Source organism: Nannospalax galili, unplaced genomic scaffold, assembly GCF_000622305.1.
Source record: "Nannospalax galili isolate Female #2095 unplaced genomic scaffold, S.galili_v1.0 scaffold566, whole genome shotgun sequence".
Lineage (NCBI taxonomy): Eukaryota > Metazoa > Chordata > Mammalia > Rodentia > Spalacidae > Nannospalax > Nannospalax galili.
In genome coordinates, this window is record NW_008355811.1 from 3,167,637 (window position 1) to 3,190,352 (window position 22,716).

The 22,716-nt window shown below is 44.5% G+C and overlaps 1 protein-coding gene across 2 annotated transcripts in view; it reads right to left on the reverse strand.

Moving 5' to 3' along the window:
* Glt1d1 (glycosyltransferase 1 domain containing 1) overlaps positions 1 to 22,716 on the reverse strand; it is a 99,652-nt gene that overhangs the window by 29,570 nt on the left and 47,366 nt on the right. For both annotated transcript variants that reach the window (XM_029556452.1, XM_008853786.3), the window contains exons 7-8: positions 11,124 to 11,219; positions 9,862 to 9,911 (exon numbers count right to left, since the gene is read on the reverse strand). In XM_029556452.1, the coding sequence (XP_029412312.1) occupies positions 9,862 to 9,911; positions 11,124 to 11,219 (146 nt within the window). The remainder of the gene's footprint in view (positions 1 to 9,861; positions 9,912 to 11,123; positions 11,220 to 22,716) is intronic.

Sequence of the window (22,716 nt, forward strand, 5' to 3'; positions counted from 1 at the left end):
GTAACTTTACCAGAATCACAGACAGATGTTAGGCCAGTGTTCCATTAGGGGCAGACTGATTGGACAGCCTGTATTCTAGAAGCAACATTCTCTTGTCTCTGGTTTCTGCTCAGTTTCATCAGATGGCTCTTCAAAACATCCAGGGGCAGAGCCTGGGAGACAACTCAGTAAAGTGCTTGCCTTGTAAGCCTGAGGACCCGAGTTCAGAGTTCAGTCCCCAGAATGCACACAAAATGCTGGACATGGTGGTGCAAGATTATATTCCAGTTCTGGGTAGGTGGAGACAGGAGGTTAACTGGGAAGGCCAGTCAGCCTAGCTAAATGGGCAAGACCCAGACCAGTGGAAGACCCTGTTTCAAACAAACAAACAAACAAACAAGGTGGATGGCACCTGAGAAACAACACCTGTGGTTACCTTTGTCCCTTGTAGATGCACACATGCACATATACACAGGTACACACACGCACACACACACTCATACACATACACAAGCTGGAGTAGCTCATGCACTTCCTGTCTACTTTCTCTACCAACCTGTGTCCCAGTCTCTCCACGATCCTCCAGGTGTAGATGACCCCACATCTCTGACATACTTTCACTTTCTCTGGTCCTCCTAGCCAGAAGCAACACATCTCCCCCAACAATCTTGCCACTTGCTACTCCAAGGCCACCAATCCAGACAACAGCTCTGCATCTCTTCCCTCCACAGCTCCATCTCCTGTCTTTGGCCCCACACAGTGACTAGCACACAGTTCCACAACCAAAAGTCTTTGCTGAAAGAACTACCCTTCCATTTCCCATTCCGAATGCCTTTCGTTCAAATTATCCTAAGCAATTAAATTGCATTACAACCCCTAGCATCTTACAATGAAAAGTAAACACTCCATTGAAAGTCTTCTTTGGGACCAGTGAGATGGCTCAGTGGGTAAAGGCGCTTGCTGCCAACCCTGATGAGAGATGGATCCCTGGGACCCACATGGTAGAAGGCAAGAACCAACTCCCACATTGTTCTCTGACTTCCACATAAGCACCATGTCATGTGTGCCCACACAAGCAAGCATGCACATACACATACAAATAAATGCGCACACATAAATAAATGTAATAAAAATCAAAAGCATTCTTTTGCGCTGCGTGTTAATTCCCACTTGAACATTTTACGTAGGATTACCTTAGCTAGACATCCCTCCTTTTGTCTTTATTAGCAAGCGTTAGCCCTCCTGACGAACTATTCAGGGAGAGATAGTTTGTCAAGGAAACAAATCAAGTTTTATGGAACTACTGAAATTTGGCTGAGGAACGAAGAGCAATTCTTAAGATGAACCTACAATCGGCGTGGGGTTTCTCTGGGTTTACTTTCCACATCGGTTCATTTTCAAATTTCTTAGTGAAGTCAAGTGGAACAAAATGCAAGATAAAAAGGAAGGGAAAGATGGATATTTTTATTTAATGAAAGTATACAATATGAGATTTTTAAAGGCAAAAGCGTTGGGAGCAGCAAAGAAAAATTCTCATTTCCTTCTTCCAAACTTGTTTATTTCCTAGCAAAATATATTGTTTCAACTCTCAGGCTTAGGGGAAATAATCTTTAATAGAGGAAGTTGCCAGGCAAAGTCATTAAGCTGTCATGCCCAAACCAAACGTTTCCCCCTCCAGCACTCCTTATCAAAGAGCTTTAGAAGGGACTGCACAGGATGATCTGTGAGCAGGAATGCATGCTTATCTGAGGTGGAGGAACTGAGAGATCAAAGAGGCATTAACGGACAACTGAGGCAGATCTCAGAGCATCCCACAGGATCCCTGGATGCTGACAGTCGGAGCAGAAAGGAAACATCGGCTTCAAGGGTTCCCTCTGCATTCTACATCCACAGGATGCTGCCTGGAGGCCAGGAACTGCACACATTTTCACTTAACATCTTCAAAGCAAACTGAGAGGCAAGTCCTACTGTCATCCCTAACTGGCAGATAGGGAGAGTCCTCTGTTTGGATATGTTTGGACAGGTAGCTGGCCCAAAGTTGGTGAGGGACACATCCCCTTCACCATGCAGCTACATGGTCCAGCTCTCCTCACAACAGAGTCAAGGCAGCTCTGGTGGGCAGCCAGCAGTAAGAAGTTTAACATGGGGCTTCTGTATGTGGCTAGAACTGGTTTTCTGAAAATTTCCTGCAAAGATTTACCATGAAAGTTGACATACATGTGGAATCTAAAAATTAAAACATAAGCATGAAGGATTGGATTTTGTGTGTGTGTGTGTGTGTGTGTGTGTGTGTGTGTGTGTGTGCGGAGGCCAGAGGATAACCCGGGGTATCATTCCTCAGGAGCTAGCAGCTTTGTTTTCTGAGGTAACATCTCACACTTTCACCTGTAACTCACTGATCCAAAGAGGCTGGCTGGTCAGCAAGCCCCAAGGATTTGCCAGTCACTCCCTCCCCAGCCTGTGATTACAAGAATGTCACTATACCTGGATTTTTTTTTTTTTTTCTGTTACTGTCTCTGTGTGTGTGTGTGTGTGTGTGTGTGTACATGCGTGCATGCGTGAGTGTGCGTGTATGTCTGTACATGGGCACACACATGTGGAGGTAAGAGGAGAGCTTGTAGAAATCGGTTTTCTCCTTCTACCATGTGGACTCCAGGATCAAATTCAAGTCATCAGGCTTATAGCAAATGCCTTTACCCACTGAGCCATCTCACCAGCCCTTACTTGACCTTTCTTATGTGGGTTCTGGGGATCAAGCGTGAGTGTGCGTGTATGTCTGTACATGGGCACACACATGTGGAGGTAAGAGGAGAGCTTGTAGAAATCGGTTTTCTCCTTCTACCATGTGGACTCCAGGATCAAATTCAAGTCATCAGGCTTATAGCAAATGCCTTTACCCACTGAGCCATCTCACCAGCCCTTACTTGACCTTTCTTATGTGGGTTCTGGGGATCAAACTCAGGTTTTCGTTGCTCACAAGACAAACACTTTACCAACTGAGCTGTCTCCCAATATCACATCAAGGATGTTTAAGCGATCCAAGAACACCCACTCTGCTCATTTTTAAATGCTGGGCAAGAAGTGCCAATTCAACAGCAAACAGTAGAGTGATGATATTTAAAAGCAAGTTGTGGAAACAGGGGAGCTGCCTCTGGCTGGACCATGAGCAAGAGCTGGTGCCAATGATGACCACGCAGCATGAACCGAACCCTGGCAGCCCCTGGTGAAACACCACCAGCTGACTGTGACTTGCTGGGGTCAGTCTTCTTCACCAGAACATTGCTGCAGGAGAGCAGGGAGCATGTGTGTTCTCTTCAGGGGTGCAACACACAGTACAATGATCAGTTGCTGTGTGCTGTTTAAGCTTGTGAAAAGCAGACACCGGGAATGAGAAGGACCTCCTCCTTCTCTACTTTAAAACTCCCCGTCCTGGGTCAGGTTGGCCTCTGTAACAGGCATAGGGAGAAACAGGCAAAGGTAGAAATACTGCATCCTAGAGCTGGGCGTGGTGGCACCTGTCTTTAATCCCAGTACTCAGGAAGCAGTACTCTTATTAGTCCAAAACCAGCCTGGTCTACGTAGTGAGTTCCAGGTCAGTCAGAGCTACATAGTGACACCCTGCCTCAAAACAACACAACCACCGCATCCTTGTGAACAACTAGAAGGTAAAACTGTTTCCACTAGAAGTTGCTTTGTTTGTCTTTACCCATGGCATAAAAACACCTAAGGTAAGAAGAGAAGCTAGTGGCTCACCCTTGGTGAGAAGCTCAGGAAGTCTTGCCTCAGCTTCCCCAGTCTATTTTGTGGATGCTTGTAAACCCCCGGTCTGATGAATCACCCTTGCTCTCTCAGGCTACTCCAGCCATCGGCAGGATGCTGATCTGATGAGGTTTTACCTGTTGGCTGCTTCTCTCTACCTGCTATTTGTCCTCTGCTTTTGCTTGCTATATACATAATAAACTCTCATTTGAAACCAACAGTATGGCTTTCATAGATCGTTCTCCGGCCTGTACAGAGCAAGGGGATACAGCCAAGTGTCAGAACCAGTGGCACTCAGTAGGCCCTTCCAGGAGGAACAAGTGAGAAGCAGACATAAAAGAGACAGATGGTGGGGCATGGTGGCACGTGCGTTTAATCCCAGCACTCAGGAGGCAGAGGCAGGCAGATCTCTGAGAGTTCAAGGCCAGCCTAGTCTACACAGTGAGTTCCAGGACAGCTGGAGCTACAGGGAGACCCTGTCTCAAAAAGACAAAAAAAAAAAGAGACGGATGTACAGATACAGATGTAGACACGGACATAGGTAGGAAATAGAAGTGCACAGAGACACTTGAGCCTGCACTCAACCTGCCCCTGGCAGTCATGGTCAAGGTGGGCAGGTCCACGCAGGGTGACAGCATCTGAATACAACTTCACCTCTGCCAGGACATTCTTTCCATTCCACTGACAAGCACAGAAGGCAAGCATGGCCACTGTTCTCATGAACTGACCTAGAAAAGTATTCATTCTTTTTGTTTTGTTCTCTACAAAACAATATGTGTGTGCACAAACATGCTTGGTTTTTTGTTGTGGTTATTACTGTTTGTTTTGCTTTGACTTTTCAGCCCCCCCCGCCCCCACCATTTAATTCCTTCTGTGAGCACCAAGTTCCCTTGGGCACACAACCTTACTCTTTCCACTGGACAGGGTCTGATGACTGGCCTCATTCTTGTTCTCGCTTTAAAAAAGGGTAGGAGACTGGGGCTGGAGAGATGGCTCAGCGGTTAAGAGCACTGACTACTCTCACAGAGGACTCAGGTTTGATTCCCAGTACCCACATGGTGGCTATGAACCATTCTTAACTCCAGTTCCAGGGATATCTGAAGCCCTCTTCTCCGTGACAATGCACAACACAGATGCACTCACATACATGCAGGCAATACACTCATACACATTTTATATATATATATATATATATATATATATATATTATATGTATGTATATAAAAGGAGACAATGTGAGCAGGACAGCCTTACAGCTGCTTCCTGAGCCCTGAGCCTGGAGCAGAAGGCTGGATCTGAGAGACAGGTGTGCAGCCTTGAGTGACATCCCTAACGATGAGCTGTCCTGTGCACATCACCCGGCTCTTCGGTATCCCCAGAGATTTCCTCAGTGAGCTCTTGTATTCTAATGATGTCCTTTGGCTGGCTTGGGGCCAAGGGGCTTTTCTGGGGCTCATAGTTCAGGCATGTGAGTATACACAGTGTCTTTGCCAGGGTCTCCTGCATGACGGGGCTCTGAGGAGAAACGGGCAGAGGCAGCCTCTGCCGTGTTCTGTAATTATCCCCCAGTAACAGCCCAGCTCTGCTTCCCAGGCCATCATCTAGCCAAGCTGACACGATTTTGCAGAGACACATGGGACATGACCTGGAAAAGCTAAGTGTGCAAGCATCTCATTTATACCTTAAGTACTTATGAGACATGAGCTCTGCAGACAGCAAAGAAAGAAATGGACTAAAGAAATATGTATTCAAGCCAGGCATCAGACAGAGAGTGAAGATTTGGGGGTGAATGCACCAAACACTGCAGCCATTAAAACAGGAACTGTAAAGTGTCCCGATACTTGGCCTCTGGGACACTTTTCAAACCCACCTCATTAGCATGTGAGCCTCTAACGCTACAACAAATACTCAAAAGTCAAGTGTAAAACGACCTTGGTCTCCTCCCCGTTCTGGACTCAGAAGTGATGATAAAATGAAAGCCTGACTGTGAACATCAGCAGACGTGTGGAGGTTTTATGATGGAGGAGGAGGAGCTGGGATTGAGATAGCAGCCATCTCCTCAGTCCCAGATGATCTCAGATGATATTGCATCTCAGACAATCGGAGTTTCACCTGAAGCTCAGCAACTGCACTGTCCTCTCCAGGAAGTGAAATCAATGGAATCTGACAGAATAGACACCCCACCCAGCACAGTCCCTGTGACTGCAGACCATGCAATAAATCACTGGATTAGTGATTTTTCTCCTTATGAGAGAAACAACTTAAGAGAGGAAGGAGTTATGTGAGTTTACAGTTTGAGGGGGTACAGTCCATCATGGCAGAAGGGGCGGGGGAGCATGACAGTTGGAGTGACATGCAGCTGTAGCAAATGGTTGCATTGCATATGGACAGGAAGCAGAGGAACCATAGATAGGAAGCAGTGCCAGGCTATAGCCCGTAAGGCCTGCCCCACTGCAAAGGCTAAGAAGAGCTCCGCAGGCTTCAAAGGTCAGTAGGGAGCCAGAACAGACATGTAAGGAAAGGGTGAAGCAGGGGCTGACAGCCTGTATAGAATCCCTGTCACTCAAACCTGAGGGTGTTTCTGTACCAGCAGTGTACGAGTGAGGCCGTCCACTGTTTACTACTGTAGAGCAGCCTTTTCTCTCCAGTTAAAGTATCTTCTCCTGGATGGAGGGGGAGGCTCAGGAAAGAGATAAGGTTACAAGATGCACAAGCCCTGCTGAGGTCACAAAACAGAAAACAGCTGCTGGGGAAAGGAGACTCTTCAGTGGAGTTGCCTAGAAGGTGTGCAGGGAGCTCCAGGTATACAGCTTTCATGAATTGTCTCTCATGCTGGGATGGACTTCCTGGTGATGCAGCTGCCTTTGAGCCACCATGCTCCTGTAACTAACCCCAACAAACTCACTGGTTCACCAAGCTGGACTTGTACAGAACCATTTCTTTGATCTGTGAGTACCCTCTCTACCACAGTGAATAGAAATAGACTCCCCAGGCAAAGTCAGGCAACAAATACTCAAAACTTGGTTATTACTATCTGGCCAAACTGAACAAAGCAGTGGGAAAGGAGGTTCACACTTGGGGGGTCACAATCCCACTCAACACTGCAGATCATGCAACTGTCTTAGCTGACATGGGTTACAAAAGAGCAGAAAGGTGTTGCTCACAGCTCTAGAGTTCTGGCATCTAAGAGATCTGGTCCAAGATCGAGGAACTGAGTGGCTTGTGAGGCTTCCTGGTTCATAGATGGTGACTTCACACTGTGCCCATGCACAAAGGTAAAGGGCAATGAAGCTAGTTAGAGCTTCTTTTATAAAGGCACTAATTCTACTAATAAGGGCTCCCTCCATCCCCCTGATCTAGTCACCTTCCAGAGACCCCAGCTCCCATTAGCTGTAGGAAAGGATTCTGGCAGAAGAGTTTGGTGGGAATAGACACAGACCACAGCAGGAAGCCTAGAAACAAACTCACATGGAGAACAGAGTTGTCACTGCAGTTTTGAGCACATCTAGTCCAAAGAACTGGGTATATCTGGTTTTCCAGACTTCTTAGAGTAAATGAAAGTCTACATTCATGAGATGACCAGTGTGGCCACAGGTTCTCCACACCCTCAGCATTGAAGATGGAACAGGGGGGTACAGGAGGTATCTGCTCCAAATTCATCAAGCTAAAGGGGTAAAGGGGAATAATGGAACAGGAGGGGTTAAATGGGGTGGCTGATAGGAGGGCAGGGTAGAGGAGGGAATACAGGGAGGGATAACTAACATTAAAGACCTTTTGAAAAAGTCATATGGAAATTACTACTGTAGAAACTTCCTAAAATATGTACATACATTTATATAAAAAAGAGTTTAAATGGAATACTCTATAACAGGAAAATGATGCCATTACCACAGGCTAGCAAATAAAAAAGCCCAGTGCCAGAAATGGGCTCCCTCTCTTGGAGTTGTTGGTCAGTGGCCATAGACACCCCCACCCAAAGATTATAGGTTGTTGCTATTATTCTTGGTTACCTTTCGGAACTTGGTAGTAAGACCCTATTCCTAAAGACAACATAGTCATAAAACATGGAGAAATCAAGCTGGTACTGATTTGAAGCTTCATTCCTGTGACTAGCTTTCATAGTCCTGAAAGGCTATGCAAAGGAAAAAAGTAATCATCAATCTTACCTGGCTGTGAACCCTGCAAGCTATAACCATTGGCCTGGTAAGACATGCCCACTGGTGCAATAGTGGCATGAATGTCATGGGAGTAACTACCTACTTTCTGATTGGATTTAAGGCCCACTCCACAAGATGAAACAAAATAGCTGGCACTGCTATTGGGGCCAAAAATCCTGTGGCTAGACAAGTCACAAGCAGTAGTAAAAAAAACTTACTATTAATCTGCTAAATCCACATAGTATTAAAATGATAATGATTTATCATTATACCCATTGATTGACCCCGCTTCTTTCTGCAGTAGTTGGTACTTAACACAAAGACCCACAACTGCTCAAGGTGCAGAGAATAAGAGACTGTGGAGTGTGCAGCCCTAAATGGGACACCTGTATCTCACCCTCTCCTCCCAAGGCTCAGGGAACATTTCAGAAGAGGGGGTAGAAAGACTGTAAGAACCAGAGATGGCAGACTAATAAAACGGTGCTTTCTGAACAACAGGGCAGTTGCACATATGAACTGACAGTGATTGTGACAGCACACCCAAGACCTGTGTAAGTTCAAGTCAGACAAACCCTAGCATGGAGGAGGGAGGTAAGCATGATGTCCCATCCACAGCTGAGGAGCTATTGGCAATTGATAGCTGCAGGGAGACGGACAGCCAAGTTTTCTTTATGGGTGTGTCACCTGGTAGGTCAACCATGCTCCAGTGGATGGCTACACAGGAATATATGGGCAGCACATACTGAAATTAATTAGTTCAAAAAAAGATGACAAAAAGTTGGGTGGGTAAGATCTGGGAAGAGTTGTGGGGGAAGGGGAGTGAATGGTGAATATGGTCAAAATATACTATGTGAAAATTTCAAAGAACTAATTAAAAAGTGAGCAAGAAAAAAAATGAATGTGCAGATGACTAAGGGGAAAGGAAAGAGTCTACATGGTATAGAGAGGGGCAGTTTCAGGTGTGTCCACGCAGCTGCCGTTTCCTGACAACAGCCACCATGTCAGGCTTGTGGGTACTCAAGAGCAAGGTCTCTCCATACAGGCCAGCAGGTTGACCTGGTGCTAGGATCAAGGACAGCTCTGGGTTCATATTTTCAGCAATTTGAGGGAGTTTCAAAAATACTTTGGATCACACATAAAGTTTGGCTTATATACTAATTTAGATTAAGTTTTGTCAGTATATTATTTTAAATAATTTTTTCTTTATATAACCCCTTGGTTTTTCCATAAGAATTTTCTATTCTTTGCAACATTAATTAGTGTAAAGATTAATTGTAATGATTTTTACAGTAAATCAGCTACAAAAATGAATTGCAGCTATGATCTTTAATCTTGGTCTAGTTTCTATGGGGTGGGGGTGCTGGGAATCAAATCCAGGTCCATGCAAACTTGACAAGTGCTATGACACTGAGCTACAGTCTAGGTGGTTTTCTTTCTTTCTTTCTTTCTTTCTTTCTTTCTTTCTTTCTTTCTTCCTTTCTTTTTCAGTCTTTTTGAGACAGGGTCTCTCTGTAGCCCCAGCTGTCCTGGAACTCACAAGACCAAGCTGGCCTTGAACTCACAGAGATCGGCCTGCCTCTGCTCCCGAGTGCTGGGATTAAAGGCATGCGCCACCACGCCCGGCCCAGTGGTTTTCATTTTTAAAAGGGCAAACTATGGCCAGGGAGATGGCTCAGTATGTAAAGAGGCACTTGCCACCAAGACTGACAACCTGAGTTCAATATCTGAGAGCCACATTGTAAAAGGAAAGAATTCTAGCAAGTTGTTCTCTACAGGCATGTCATGACGTGTATGTGGCCCCCACATGCACTAAATAAAATGTAGTAAAAGGGTAAACTCACTTCAGTTACTAAAAACAGAAAAAAGTCCAGTTGGCTAGAAGAAGAACGTAAATTATTGTAGAAAATGCTTCAAAAATTCATAGAACAGAACAGTCATGACACATATTCCCAGTGCATAGACTCACCTCAGGACCTACGATTACCATGTAAACACTGGGTACTTCTTGATGCCATTCTTGGGAAGAAAAAAAGAAAGAAAGAAAATGATTTCAATAAACCTAACATGGCTTCAAGTCACATCTAGAAAGACAATTCAGTTTACAACGGAGTAGTGCACAGTGTATGTGGCACTCTATGTCATTATGTGTCTATTCATGCTCGCTAGCCAGGATCAAGTTCATATGTCTAGAACCTCTGTATGTGACATCTTATGGTTTTAAGTAGCATTTTTCTTTATCATGTAACATATTATCAGATTTCATTTTTTTCTGTAGGTGTGTGTGCAGGTACACATATGTGTGTATGAGGAGGCCAAAGGTCAACTTCAAGTATCATTCCTCGGGCGCTGTCCACCTTGGGTGTTTTTTTGTTGTTGTTTTGAGACAAGGTTTCTCACTGGTCTAGAACTCATTGAGTAGTCTAGGCTGACCGGCCATTGAGCCCCAGGCATCCACCTTCCCAGGCCTAGAAGCACCCATCACCACACACACTTTTTAGGTGGGTCCTGGTGATGGAACTCAGGTCTTTGTATTCACACTGCAAGCACTTTACCAATTAAGCCATCTCTCCCACTCATTATCCAGATTTCTAATTACTGGAAAATTAGGATAAATAGATCAACAAACCCCAGTATGGATATCAGAACCAACTAAAGCACATTTGGAGCAACTCAAACAATGACGCAGAACTGCAAGTAGAGCAGACAAACAAACCTTGGAAAGATTTCCAGACAAAGTACGTCTGAAATTCTCTCGTTTCGCTGTTTTTGTTTTTTTGACATAGGGTCTTGCTCTGTAGCCCATGCTGGCCTCAATGCACAGCAATCCTCATACCCAATCCTCTCATGTGACAGGATCATGAGCATGAGCCCCTATCCCATTCTTATACAAAATTCTTTCGGCCTTATAATTATTTGCAGTCTTATGGTGTCCACCAAACCTGAAACTGAAATTCTACACAGAGATTTTATTAATTCCATAAATTATCTTTCTGATTGTTTCCAAAGAAATAATCTAGAAGTAGTTCTGCTTATATGCAAGGAAAGAAGATAAAAGAAGATCCTGCCAGGTGAGGTAGCACACACTTGTCATCCCAGCACATGGAAAGGTGAAGCAGTAGGATCGTGAGTTCAAGGCCAGCCTAGACTTCCCATCAGGAGCACAAGGCTAAGACACATCTCCACCTGCAAGTTTCCAGACCAAAGAGAGGGTGACTCTGGTCCACATACCTGAGAACACGTCCACCAAGTACAAAGGGTCCTTCACTTTCCTGAGCCCACATATCAGAAGAAACACATACAAGTTGTCAGCACTTTGGTCAATCTCTGAAACACAGGAGTGAGAGACACTTCAGTGGGGAGAAAATAGCTAGGTTGCACAGCAATGGTGACACTCACTGCTGAGGGCCCCAAGGCCAGAGGTCCCTGAATCCCAGTGAGTCTTCCTACTTCTGACCTGTCCCCTAAGTACCTTGCTACAGATAGGTCCTTTCCAGGGTGGGTAAACCTGAGCTTCATTCAGTCTATGAAGTGAAAGTTAACTTCACAGTGAGGTGTGTAAGGAAGGATAAGGCTAAGGTGGACTGATCCAGCCACCAGTGAAATGAGCCAGTGGTCCCAGGAAGGACTTGGGCATAACTGTCACTTAAAGAAAAAATATTTTCTTGATGCAACTAGAAAATTGGCTTATGGATTAATATGCTTAGAAATTCATAGATGTATGGATAAGTATATATATCTAAATGAACATATATCCTTGAACATATAAAAGACACATATGTTGAAGCACCCTGTTGTTTATCTCATGTATATGCCATTTAGATGTGTCAACTGTACTTCAGTAAAACTGGAGCAATTCTGAAAACAATAACATATGTCTGTGCAGCTTTTTCCTCTTGTTTGTTTTTGAGACAGGGTTTCATACAGCCCAGGGTGGTCTCAAACTCACTATGTAACTGAGGATTATCTTGATCCTCCTGACTCTACCTCCCACGTTCTGGGATTACAGGTGTCCACTACCATGCCGGGCTTATGCACTGCTAAGGCTGAATCCAGGGCTTCCTGCACTCCATGTGAGTAAACTACCAACTGAACCATATCGCCAGCCTTGTTGTATAGTTTTTGAAAAGGCAGAGAAGGCTTAGGATTGCCAACTCTGTGATGTAAGACAAGTCTTACATCATGTACAATCTTGGTGGTTCATTCTTCTCCTGACAAGTAGAGCTGACTTTCTCACCCATGGCCTCTACATGAGGTAGGACCTTCACTGGCCAAAGAAGTACAGGAGAAGTGGTTCCATATAGCTTCTAAGTCCTGGCTGAAGAAGGCCTTCTGGTGTATATGCCCCTCACTGCCTAATTATCTGGTCCTACAACTTCCTTGGAAAAAACACTTGGTGGGGAGATTTATCCTGGAAGGGTGAGACTCCAAGCTTGAGGTGACTCGGAGCCCCAGACAAGTGGAAGCATGGAGGGAACACAGCAGACATGCCTAGAACAGGCCACAACAGTGCCCACCCACTCACAAAAATCACAAGAAACAGCAATGGTTGTTCAAAGCCAGGAGATCTTGAGGTGGTTTACGGATTCAATAGCAATTACTAATAAGCCCAGAACAAGCTGATCTAAAATTACAGCATTTACATAACTGGCCATAAAACATTCAAGTCCAAGGTTGTCTTGGAATAAGCATTAATCTACTTTCTAATTATTGTTAATTATTTGAGAATTTCATATTTTGTATTTTGATCATCTCCCCCCTCCCCTGCTAGCTCCTCCCAGATCTATCCCCTTTCCCTATACACCCAAATTAATGTCCTTATTTTTCTGTTAAAACTATTGAGCCCAATTTGTACTATCCATGTACTCTTGGATGTGTGGCCATCCACTGGAGCGTGGTCAGTCTACCAGGGCCACACATTTTTTAATTAAATGTTTGTAATTTTCATACAAAGTATTTTGATGGTATTTAGATCCCCTCCCCTATCAATACCTCTCCTTAAGGCCTACAGTCTAATTTGTGATCCAAAATGTCCTTCAATGTGGGCCCATCCACTGAAGGCTGGTTAATCTACCAAAAGTCACAGCCTTAAAAGAGACTGACCCTTTCTCTTTCAGCAGCCATTGGTTGCAAAGAGTTCCTCAGGTAGGGTTGGGGTTTCTTACCTACTTCCTTGTGTCTACACTGGAATTTCATCTGGTTTGAGGTTGCATGGGACTTATTCATGCTGTCACCACTGCTATGAGTTCATATGAATAACTGACCAGCTGCCTAGAAAACTCTATTTCCTTGTGGTCATCCATTACCTGTAGATCTTAGAATCTTTTCACCTCCCATCTTCCATAATGATCTCTGAACATCGGGAGGCAGAAGTTTGATATATAGGGTCCTTATTCAGGGTTACGCACTCTGCAGCCTCCTGTTTTATGCACGTTAGAAGCCACACTCTTAACGAAAACTCCCACTCCCAGCACTTATCAACCACTAATAGCGCCTCAGATATGGAAGGAACATCATGCCTGCCTCCCTCCTCCATGAAGGAGATTTGTCTGGTTTGAACTTGCACAGATCTTGTGCATATTGTCACAACTGCTGTCAGTTCGTGTGTGCAAATACCCTCTTATGTGCAGAAAACACTGTTTTGTTATAATCATCTACCACCTCTGGCTCTTACAGTTCCAGCATAATTCTTTACAGAAATTGAAAAACTAATCTCATGTTTCATATGGAAACACAACAATAAAAATGCTGCTGGAGGGATCACCACTCCTGATTTCAAGTTATACTATAAAGCCATACTAATAAAACAGCATGGTACTGGCATAAAAATACAGACACACTGATCAATGGAATAGAATTGAAAACCCAAATAAAAGACAGTGCTACAGTCACCAGATTTTTGACAAAAAGGCCAAATATACATTGGTGAAAAGACAGCATCTTCAACAAATGGTGCTGGTCAAAATGGATAGCTACATGCAGAAGAATAAAACTAGATCCCTATCTCATACCCTGCACAAAACTCAATTTGAAATGGACCAAGGACCTCATCACCCACTTTTTAAACACAAACACTTTCTGAATTTTCTACATTTTAAGAATGTTACTCATATGAGTATAACCAAGTGCTCAAGGGACACAGCCACCAAAGCTGAGAGACACAGTCAGCAAAGCCGACAGACATAGACACCAAAGCTGACAGAGTCAGGAAAGCTGACAGACACAGCCTCCAAAGCTGACAGACACAGTCGACACAGTCACCACAGCTGACAGACACAGTCACCACAGCTGACAGACACAGTCACCACAGCTGACACAGTCACCACAGCTGACAGACACAGTCACCACAGCTGACAGTACGGACACTGTCACCATAGCTGACAGTACAGACACACTCACCACAGCTGACAGACACTGTCACCACAGCTGACAGTACAGACACACTCACCAAAGTAAACAGAATGACACAAATGACACTTCAGAGGGCTGGGATGTAGCTCAGTTGACAGAGTGTTTGTCTAGCCTTCAGGGAGCCCTAGGTCCACTGGATAAAACCACATGACGTTTAAGATTACGAGATCTGTCTCAGAAAAGCCATAAAAATAATCATCAGGGCTGTAGATGAAGCTCAGTGGTAGTATGCTTGCCTAGCAGACCTGACAGTCTGGGTTTGATTCCCAGCACCAGACACATTAACACATGAACACATGCACACATATACATACAAATCATAAGCCAAATGTGGTGGTACACACCTTTAATCCTAGTAATCAGTAGGCTGAGGCAGAGGCAGGAGAGAGAAGAATTGCCTCAAGTTTGAAGCCAGCCCAGACAACACAGTGAGTTCAAGGCTAGCCTCAGCTACAGAACAAGACCCTATCTCAAAATATATATATAAGCTCATACTTGGTGGTATATGCCTTTAACCCCAGCATGCAGGAGGCAGAGGCCAGCTGGGACTATAGGGACACCCTTTTTCAAAAAGACCAAGAAAAAAAATTTATATACATATAAATGTACATATAAAAATATTTTTAAACAGGGTGAATATAATAAAATACATTATATATTGGAGCTGTAGAGACGACTCAGTAGTTAAGAGTGCTTGCTGCTCTTGCAGCAGACCCAAGCTTGGTTTCTAGCACCCACATCTGGGTGTAGCTCCAGTTCCAGGGGATCAGATGCCCTCTTCTGGCCTCCACAGGCATCTGCACACACACACACACAGACTCACACAGATAAACACAAAATTAAAAATAAACTCTTAAAGATAAAGCACATGCATATATGAAAATGTTATGAAACCCATTATTACAAATAACTGATATATTACGTATATATTGTATATTATGTAATATATTTTAAAGTTATTAGTCTTGGAATGAACTGTTGACAATCTCACTGAGATCTGTTGATGGATATATATATATATATATATTCTATGATATACTCTATGCGTGTGTGTACCAATACTCTTGAGTCTCATGAAACTAACCTTAGCACACAAACCTTAGTGAGCACTGATTTGACCAAAGTCTGAACTAGAAGCTACATGAAAAATGTGGTCTCAAGGTCAGAGAAATTGGAATTCAGGCACTGAATCTGAAGTCAGGAGTCAAGCAATTGTCTTTAATAAATGATAAGCTATTCTCCTTACTAAAATCTAAGGGAAGAAAGGTCAGAACGAGATGGAGCCCAAGCCTGCGTTCCTAGGCAAGAGCTCCTAATGCAAGCCCAAGCCTTGCAGTTAAACTCTGCTGGGGACAGAGATTAGAAATACCCAACTTCAAAGGAAATAAAATTCCTGTACATCTTTAGCTAGAGCAGGAGGCCTCAGTCCAACATGCAGGCCCTATGTGCTTACACAGATACCATCTATACACACAGCCCACCAGCCACATACATGCACATGCAAATACACAGTTTATGTAACAGAACAAGCCAATGCCAAGTGGCTCCAGTGTGAAACAGGACTCCAGCCTTCTCCCATTCCTGCTGAATGTGGACAATGTGTTCAAATACATAGGCGGTAAGAAAAGGGAAAGGCAGGCAGCAAAAGACCCCCAAGAGCCCCCCAAAGATGGCAAAGTGATCTTATGGAATTGGGAGGAAATGTAAATACATAAGCCAAGCAACCTGCCAAAATGCCATTTCCAGGGCTAACAGAGAAAGCCACGTGAGGAGATCTAATACCTGGTAAAAACAACTGCTCCACATCACTGCAAGGCACACGTGTCAGAGACATGTTTTGTTCCTTCCCATATCCATCAGTCAGCTTCAGTACCCGTTGTCCCCATTGGGTGGTGCTAGAAAAGACTAGTCCTATACCTTCCAGGCCCCATGCCTTGGAAAGCCAGCCCTGGAAGAGGCTGTTCCAGAGAATGCAATTCTGATTTCTACAGTGCTGCCTGTGACTCACAGGAAGGTATGCACTGTACTGGGACTCAGAACCCGTCATGCACATGTGTTATACACACGGAGCTTATATACAATCAGAAATACACTTCAGAGGGCTGGGATGTAGCTCAGTTGACAGAGTGTTTGTCTAGCCTTCAGGAAGCCCTAGGTCCAATCCCTAGAAGGGCATAAACCAGGTGTGGTGGTATGCCCCTGTAATTCCAGCATTCAAGAAGGGGGCAGGAGAATCAGAAGTTTAAGATCATCCTCAACTACATAATGAATGAAGGCCATCCTGGGCTACATGGGACCCTGTCTCAAAAAAAAAAAAAAAAAAAAAAAAAAAAGAAAAAAGCTTTTTTTAAATGAAAATAAATAAAATAAAAATATATGTGTCAAATGGTCTACGTGCAAGGTAACCTGATATTTTCTATTCTATTTCATTTCAAATTTTGGGGGTGTTTTGGTTTGGTTTGGTTTGGTTTTGAGACAGGGTCTCACTACGTAGCCCTGGCTGGCCTGAAACTTGCTGTATGGACGAGGCTGGCCTTGAACTTACAGAGAACCACCTGCCTCTGCCTCCTGAGTACTGAGACTAAAGGCATACGCCACCATGACCAGCTTGTTTCAGATTTTTTAAGTGCTCACTCTTGACTCTATAAATTGATTTTGAGCCTCCTGACCCAGAAGACCCTGAAGGAAGATGGAATTAATCCTATATTCCTCACTTCTCTGGAATGTTCTTTCTAGGTAGAGATTAAATGTAATGAGAACTGAGAAAACTAAACTAGAGGATGACAGACCAGTGTGTTAAGTACCTGTTTCTTTCTATGATTTAAAGAAATGAAATAAAATGCAGAGAGAGCATTTGGATTCATGCACTGGGCCTGTGCATCCTAGCCAGAAGCATCACTTTCAGGGAAATAAACAGGAAAATCCCTAACCAAATAGCCAAGGGCTGGAGTCCAGTGCATTTGGGAGACCAGGCAGGCTCCTCTAGCCCTTGGAGGCTTTAAGAAAAAGTGTTGTGTTTGTTCCTAGTTTTTAAAAGAGAACCGGGGGCTGGAGCTATATCTCAGTGGTTAAGAGCACTGGCTGCTCTTGCAGAGGAACTGGCTTGTCTCCTAGCACCGACATGGAAGCTAACAAACATCTGTAATTCCAGTTCCAGGGGATCCAATGCTTTCTTGAAGGTCTACACAGGCATTGCACAACACCAGTACACTTTCGCACATGCAGGCAAAACACTCATCACATAAAATCTTTTTAATTAATTTTAAAAGTTATAAAAGGGAACTGAAACCTGCGGGCCTGCCAAGGCTTGGGATGAGGCAAGTGTACCCCCAAGGCTTAAGTGAATTTTGCACATCATTGTAACTCGGAACCAATGTGTATGGTCTGTCCTAGTCCTCAAACACTAGGTTAGACCAAGGACAGCTGTCTTGCGGTCTTCCTGGTTTTCCCATATACAGGAATTCTATTTCCTCTGAAATATACAAGCACACAGGTACACTTGTAACTGCCTGCAGAATGATATTTTTAGCTTTAAAATGAAATGTCATTTCTATGGTCTGGCACCCACTGACAACAGCAGGCTGGACTTGGTGCTGGCTGACCCAGCACTCCGCAGCTAGCTGCAGACAGAGCCCAGTGGCCTGGCTTCCTGTCCCTCCTCGGTGCCAGCAGTTATCTTTCTACCTGTTTTATTTGCTCTGCTCTGCTTTGTTTTGATTCTTGAGGAAACAAAGAGTCTGAATGTAGCCCTGGCTGGCCTCACTATGTACACTTGGCTAGCCTCAAGCTTACAATGAACCTTCTGGCTTTGCCTTTGGAGTGCTGGGATCAAGGTGTGTGTGCCACAGCTATCTCAGCAGCTTTCCTTCTGTTCATCATGTGAATCGTGAGGAGAAAAGAATAGAATTTCTGTCAAGTTCATTAAGCTTACTTGATTTTAGAATTTTTTATAAAAATCTGATGTGAGGGCTAGAGAGGCAGCTCTGAGCTTAAAAGCACTAGTTGCTTTTGCTGAGGACCTAGGTTTGGTTTACTTTACAGCATGTGCATGGCAGCTAACAATCATCTGTAGCTTCAGTTCCAGGGGCTCTGACGCCCTCTTCTGATCTCCACGGGCACTGCACGACACCAGTATGCACTTACATACATGCAGCCAACACTCATATGCATAAAAAACAAATTAACAAATAAATAGATCTGATGTGACTGTGTAAGAATAAAGAGATACAGTAACACTCACTTTCCATATGAAAAAAAGTGGGCTTTCCTAGGAATATCCAGAGAGAAAGACCATGAGGGAGTTAAGATATTAGAGTCTCCATAAAGAAATACAAATAGGGTTATGAGACAGAGAAAAAAAAAGAGGGAAAAAGCTGGGGTGGGGGGACATGCGTTGGGCATAGTAGCACATGCCTATAATCTCAGCACTTGGGAAGCAGAGGCCAAAGGAGCAGTAGTTCAAGGCCAGCCTCTACTATACAGCAATTTGGAGGCCAGAATGTGATCCTGTCTCAAAGAAGAAAAGAGAAGAGAGAGAGAGACAGAGAGACAGAGAGAAAGAGGAAGAGAGTGAGAGGGAGAGAGGGAGAGAGGAAGAGGGAGAGAAGTTACATCAATTTAAGATCCCTTCTTCCTGGGTTCTGGCTTTGATAGCCTGTGAAGTCTTTGCTTCAGAGTATTGGTCAGTGGCATTTCCAAGCAAAAATCATGGAACGTTGCCTCATAACACTGAAGAAGTACCTGGAAAGTCACAGGGAACTGCAGCGGCTATGTGAAAAGTTCGATACTCATCAGAAGAGTGAGGGTAGAGACCAGCTGCAAAGTCCCTGCAAGACTTCAACTGTCCTTAACCCTCCCAATGGTTTATTCTCAGTTGCTCTGTTTGAATATGGAATCTTAATAGCATAAAACTGGTTTAGTATTTTAAATTGATGGGGCATTGATTTGTAAGCTAGGGCTTGGAGATATATGACTAAGTGTTATCAGAAAATTTGCAGCATACTGGGCAAAAGAAGGCACTATTAAAGTGGCATTAGGACCAGCGGGATGACTCAACAGGCAAAGGTGCTTGCCACCAATCCTGATGACCCGAGTTTGAGCCCCAGATTGCACATGAAGAGAACTGACTCTCACAAATTGTCTTCTGACCTCTACACTTGTGCCATGGCACATGTAAACACACACACACACACACACACACACACGCATGCACACAGAAAATGAGTAAATAAATGTAAGAAAAAAGAATTTTTTTTTTTGTCTTTTTGAGACAGGGTCTCCCTGTAGCCCCAGCTGGCCTGGAACTCACTATGTAGACCAGGCTGGCCTTGAACTCACAGAGATCCGCCTGCCTCTGCCTCCCTAGTGCTGGAATTAAAGGCGTGCACCACCACACCTGGCTATAAAAAAGAATTTTAAAGCAGTAACATCAGATGTTTGATGAGCAGGCTATAAACTTTGGGGACTAACCAGCTTCCCCCACATAGATGGTCACATGTGGCCCCACCCTGCCTGCTTCTCCTGAGTGGAAGTGAATACAAGACCTCAGGGGAATATGATTAGTAAGAGTCCATATCGAATCCTCTATATCTTCTGTTCCCACTGTCAGAAGCTCAAAGAGGAAGTGGCAGGCCACAGTCATTTGTAAGTCACAGCTCACAAATATTCCAGAAGCTCAGGTCGAAGGAGTAGAAATGATGGGGCAAGACCTCCCTAGAGCCCGAAAGTCGACAAAGACAGACAACTACACAAACGAGCACTGACACCTGGTCATAAACCCACAGATGAATTCTCCATCTACCCTGCGTTATCATCTTCCCCACAGCAAGCCATGCGAGTCACAGCTAAGCCTGCCCACACCTGTGGATTCTAAACACAGAACTTCTAATTGCTCACATGAAGATGAACCACAGCCAAGTTGGTCCCTGGAGGACACACCTTCTGAGGAGGGTTTCAACCTCTCCTCACTCAGCAGCAAGCCCAGCCATTAGCTCCCAGACAGTGATGACAAGACCGACAAGATTTTAAAAATGATGATTTTCAGTTAAGCCCATTGTATCTTGTGATAGATTTGAAACTGAAATAACCTCACAGCTATCCTTAAAGATGGTAACCATTGCCTGACGTGAAAACAGTGGGGCAGCTATGGCTCATTTGTAATATCAAGAACAGCCATGCTGATGTTACCTGTCACCGGAACTGATGAACACACTAGAGAACTTATATCTAATAAAATGCTGGGAGATTTTTTTGTAGGAATCACTTTTACCATATGGACACAATCTGGCCTAAAGACTTCTACTTAACCTTACTCTTTAGAATGTAAACAAGCTCACAGACCCATGTGCTCCTCTTGTGACCCAGGCATAAGACCCTAATCCCTCAGGACCCCACTTTGCCCTACATCCAAGATAGAGCACTGATGTCAGTGTGCTTGTTTAACATTATCAAAGTGCTGAAAGCAGCATATTCTCATTGTAAACAGTGAGAATGATTGAGAAGTCTGTGTGTGTGTGAGATATTCTAGGCCTAGGGAGCAAAGGGCAGGGCTCTCTGATAAGGGTAGACCCCAGCTTCTATTTCCCCAGCTGATGCTAGAAACACTGCTTCAATAAAAGTGAAGCACATCTCCACACCACAGTCCAGAAAGACATCCGAAGGAACAGGTTGTTCTCGGAGTTCAGGTCCACTCTTGACCTTAAGACTAAATGCCAAGAGCCAGGCTGCTTCTTTATTCAAATGTAACTTTAATGTGGCTTAGAAATGACACAATCTTCCTTTTCAAGGGAAACTAAGGCTGGCAGGCAGTCTGTGGTGGAAGTCTCTATTGAAGCTTTTGGAGTGAAAAGGGGCCTGTGGTGTCTTTACATCAGCTCTGGGCAGGATGCAGATTTCCTATTTTCACTCTTGGAGGTTGTCTTAGTTTGTTCTTCATTGCTGTGACAAAACACTCTGACCAGTACCAACTTGGGGAGGAAAGGGTTTATTTGTCTTACATCTCCCAGGTCGCATGCAGTTCATCAGGGAGCCCAAGGTAGGAACTCAGGGCAGGAACCTGGAGGCAGGAGCTGGAGCACAGGCCATGGAGGAACGCTGCTTACTGGCTTGCTACCTTGGCTCCTGCTCAGCCTGCTTTCTTATGCAACACAGGCCCATCTGCCCAGGGGTGGCACCACCCTCAGTGGGCTGGGCCCTCCCACATCACTCATCAAGAAGATGCCCTTCAGACATGGCCACAGGCCAGTCCAATAGAGGCAATTCCCCGATTGAGGCTCCCTCAACCCAGGTGTGTCAAGTTGACACTAAAGCTATCCAGCACAGAGGTTTATAACAAGACCTGCAAATTCAACTTTCCCCTCTCTGATCTTGTCCTTTTGCTCCCGTAAACACTACTAAATATGGAGTCAGGGAGTAAAGTCTTACAAACATGTTTGCAAGCATGAGGACCTGAGTGGCATCACCAGAAGCCATGTAAAAATAAGCCAGGCATGGTGGTGTGTGCTTGGAATCCTAGCACTGGGGAGGTGGAGACATGAGGATCCCTGGGGATGTGCTGATCAGTCAGCCTAGCCTACGTGGCAAGCTCCAGGACGGTGAGAGACCCTCCCTTAGAAGACAAGGTGAGCAGCTCCTGAGGAAAGACACCCAAGATTGACCTCTGACCTCCACACACATACACGCATATGAACACACACTGGGCTAGTGGCCTGAATGGGAGCTGTGATTGTAAAAAAGTTACATAACCGTGGGCCTCATTTTTGAACAAACTTCTGTCTAAATATCATGATGGGGCTTATGTCTTGCCATGTGTGGGAGCCACAGTGATAAGATTCTCTGGTCACCACCACTGATGGGCTGTGTACTGATGACCTTGCCAGTGGGTGGTCTTGCCAGATGCATGGAGCTTTGATTAGGTGTACAGTCTCACACACAGATCCATTGTTAGGCATTCCTCCTAAGAAAACGTCTGGGCAAATAGTGAAGCCCCACCATACTAATTACTGCAGGTCAAAAAGCCAAGAGAGGGGTTGGAGAGATGGCTTAGCTGTTAGGAGCACTGGCTGCTCTTGCCAAGGACCCAGGTTTCGTTCTTAGCACCGACATAGTGGTTCACAACCATCCATAACTCCAGTTTCAGGGGATTAGATGCCCTCTTCTGGTCTCCATGGGCATTACATACACGTGGTGCATTTGCATACATCAGGTAAAACACTCCTACACATAAAAATAAAAATAAAAAAATAAAACTGGGCATAGTGGCACACACCTTTCATCCCAGTACTGAGGAGGTAGAGGCAAGCAGATCTCTGTAAGTTCAAGGCCAGCCTGGTCTACATAATGAGTTCCAGGCCAGCTGTAGCTACAGGGAGACCCTGTCTCAAAAAGACCAAAAATAAATAAATAAATAAATAAT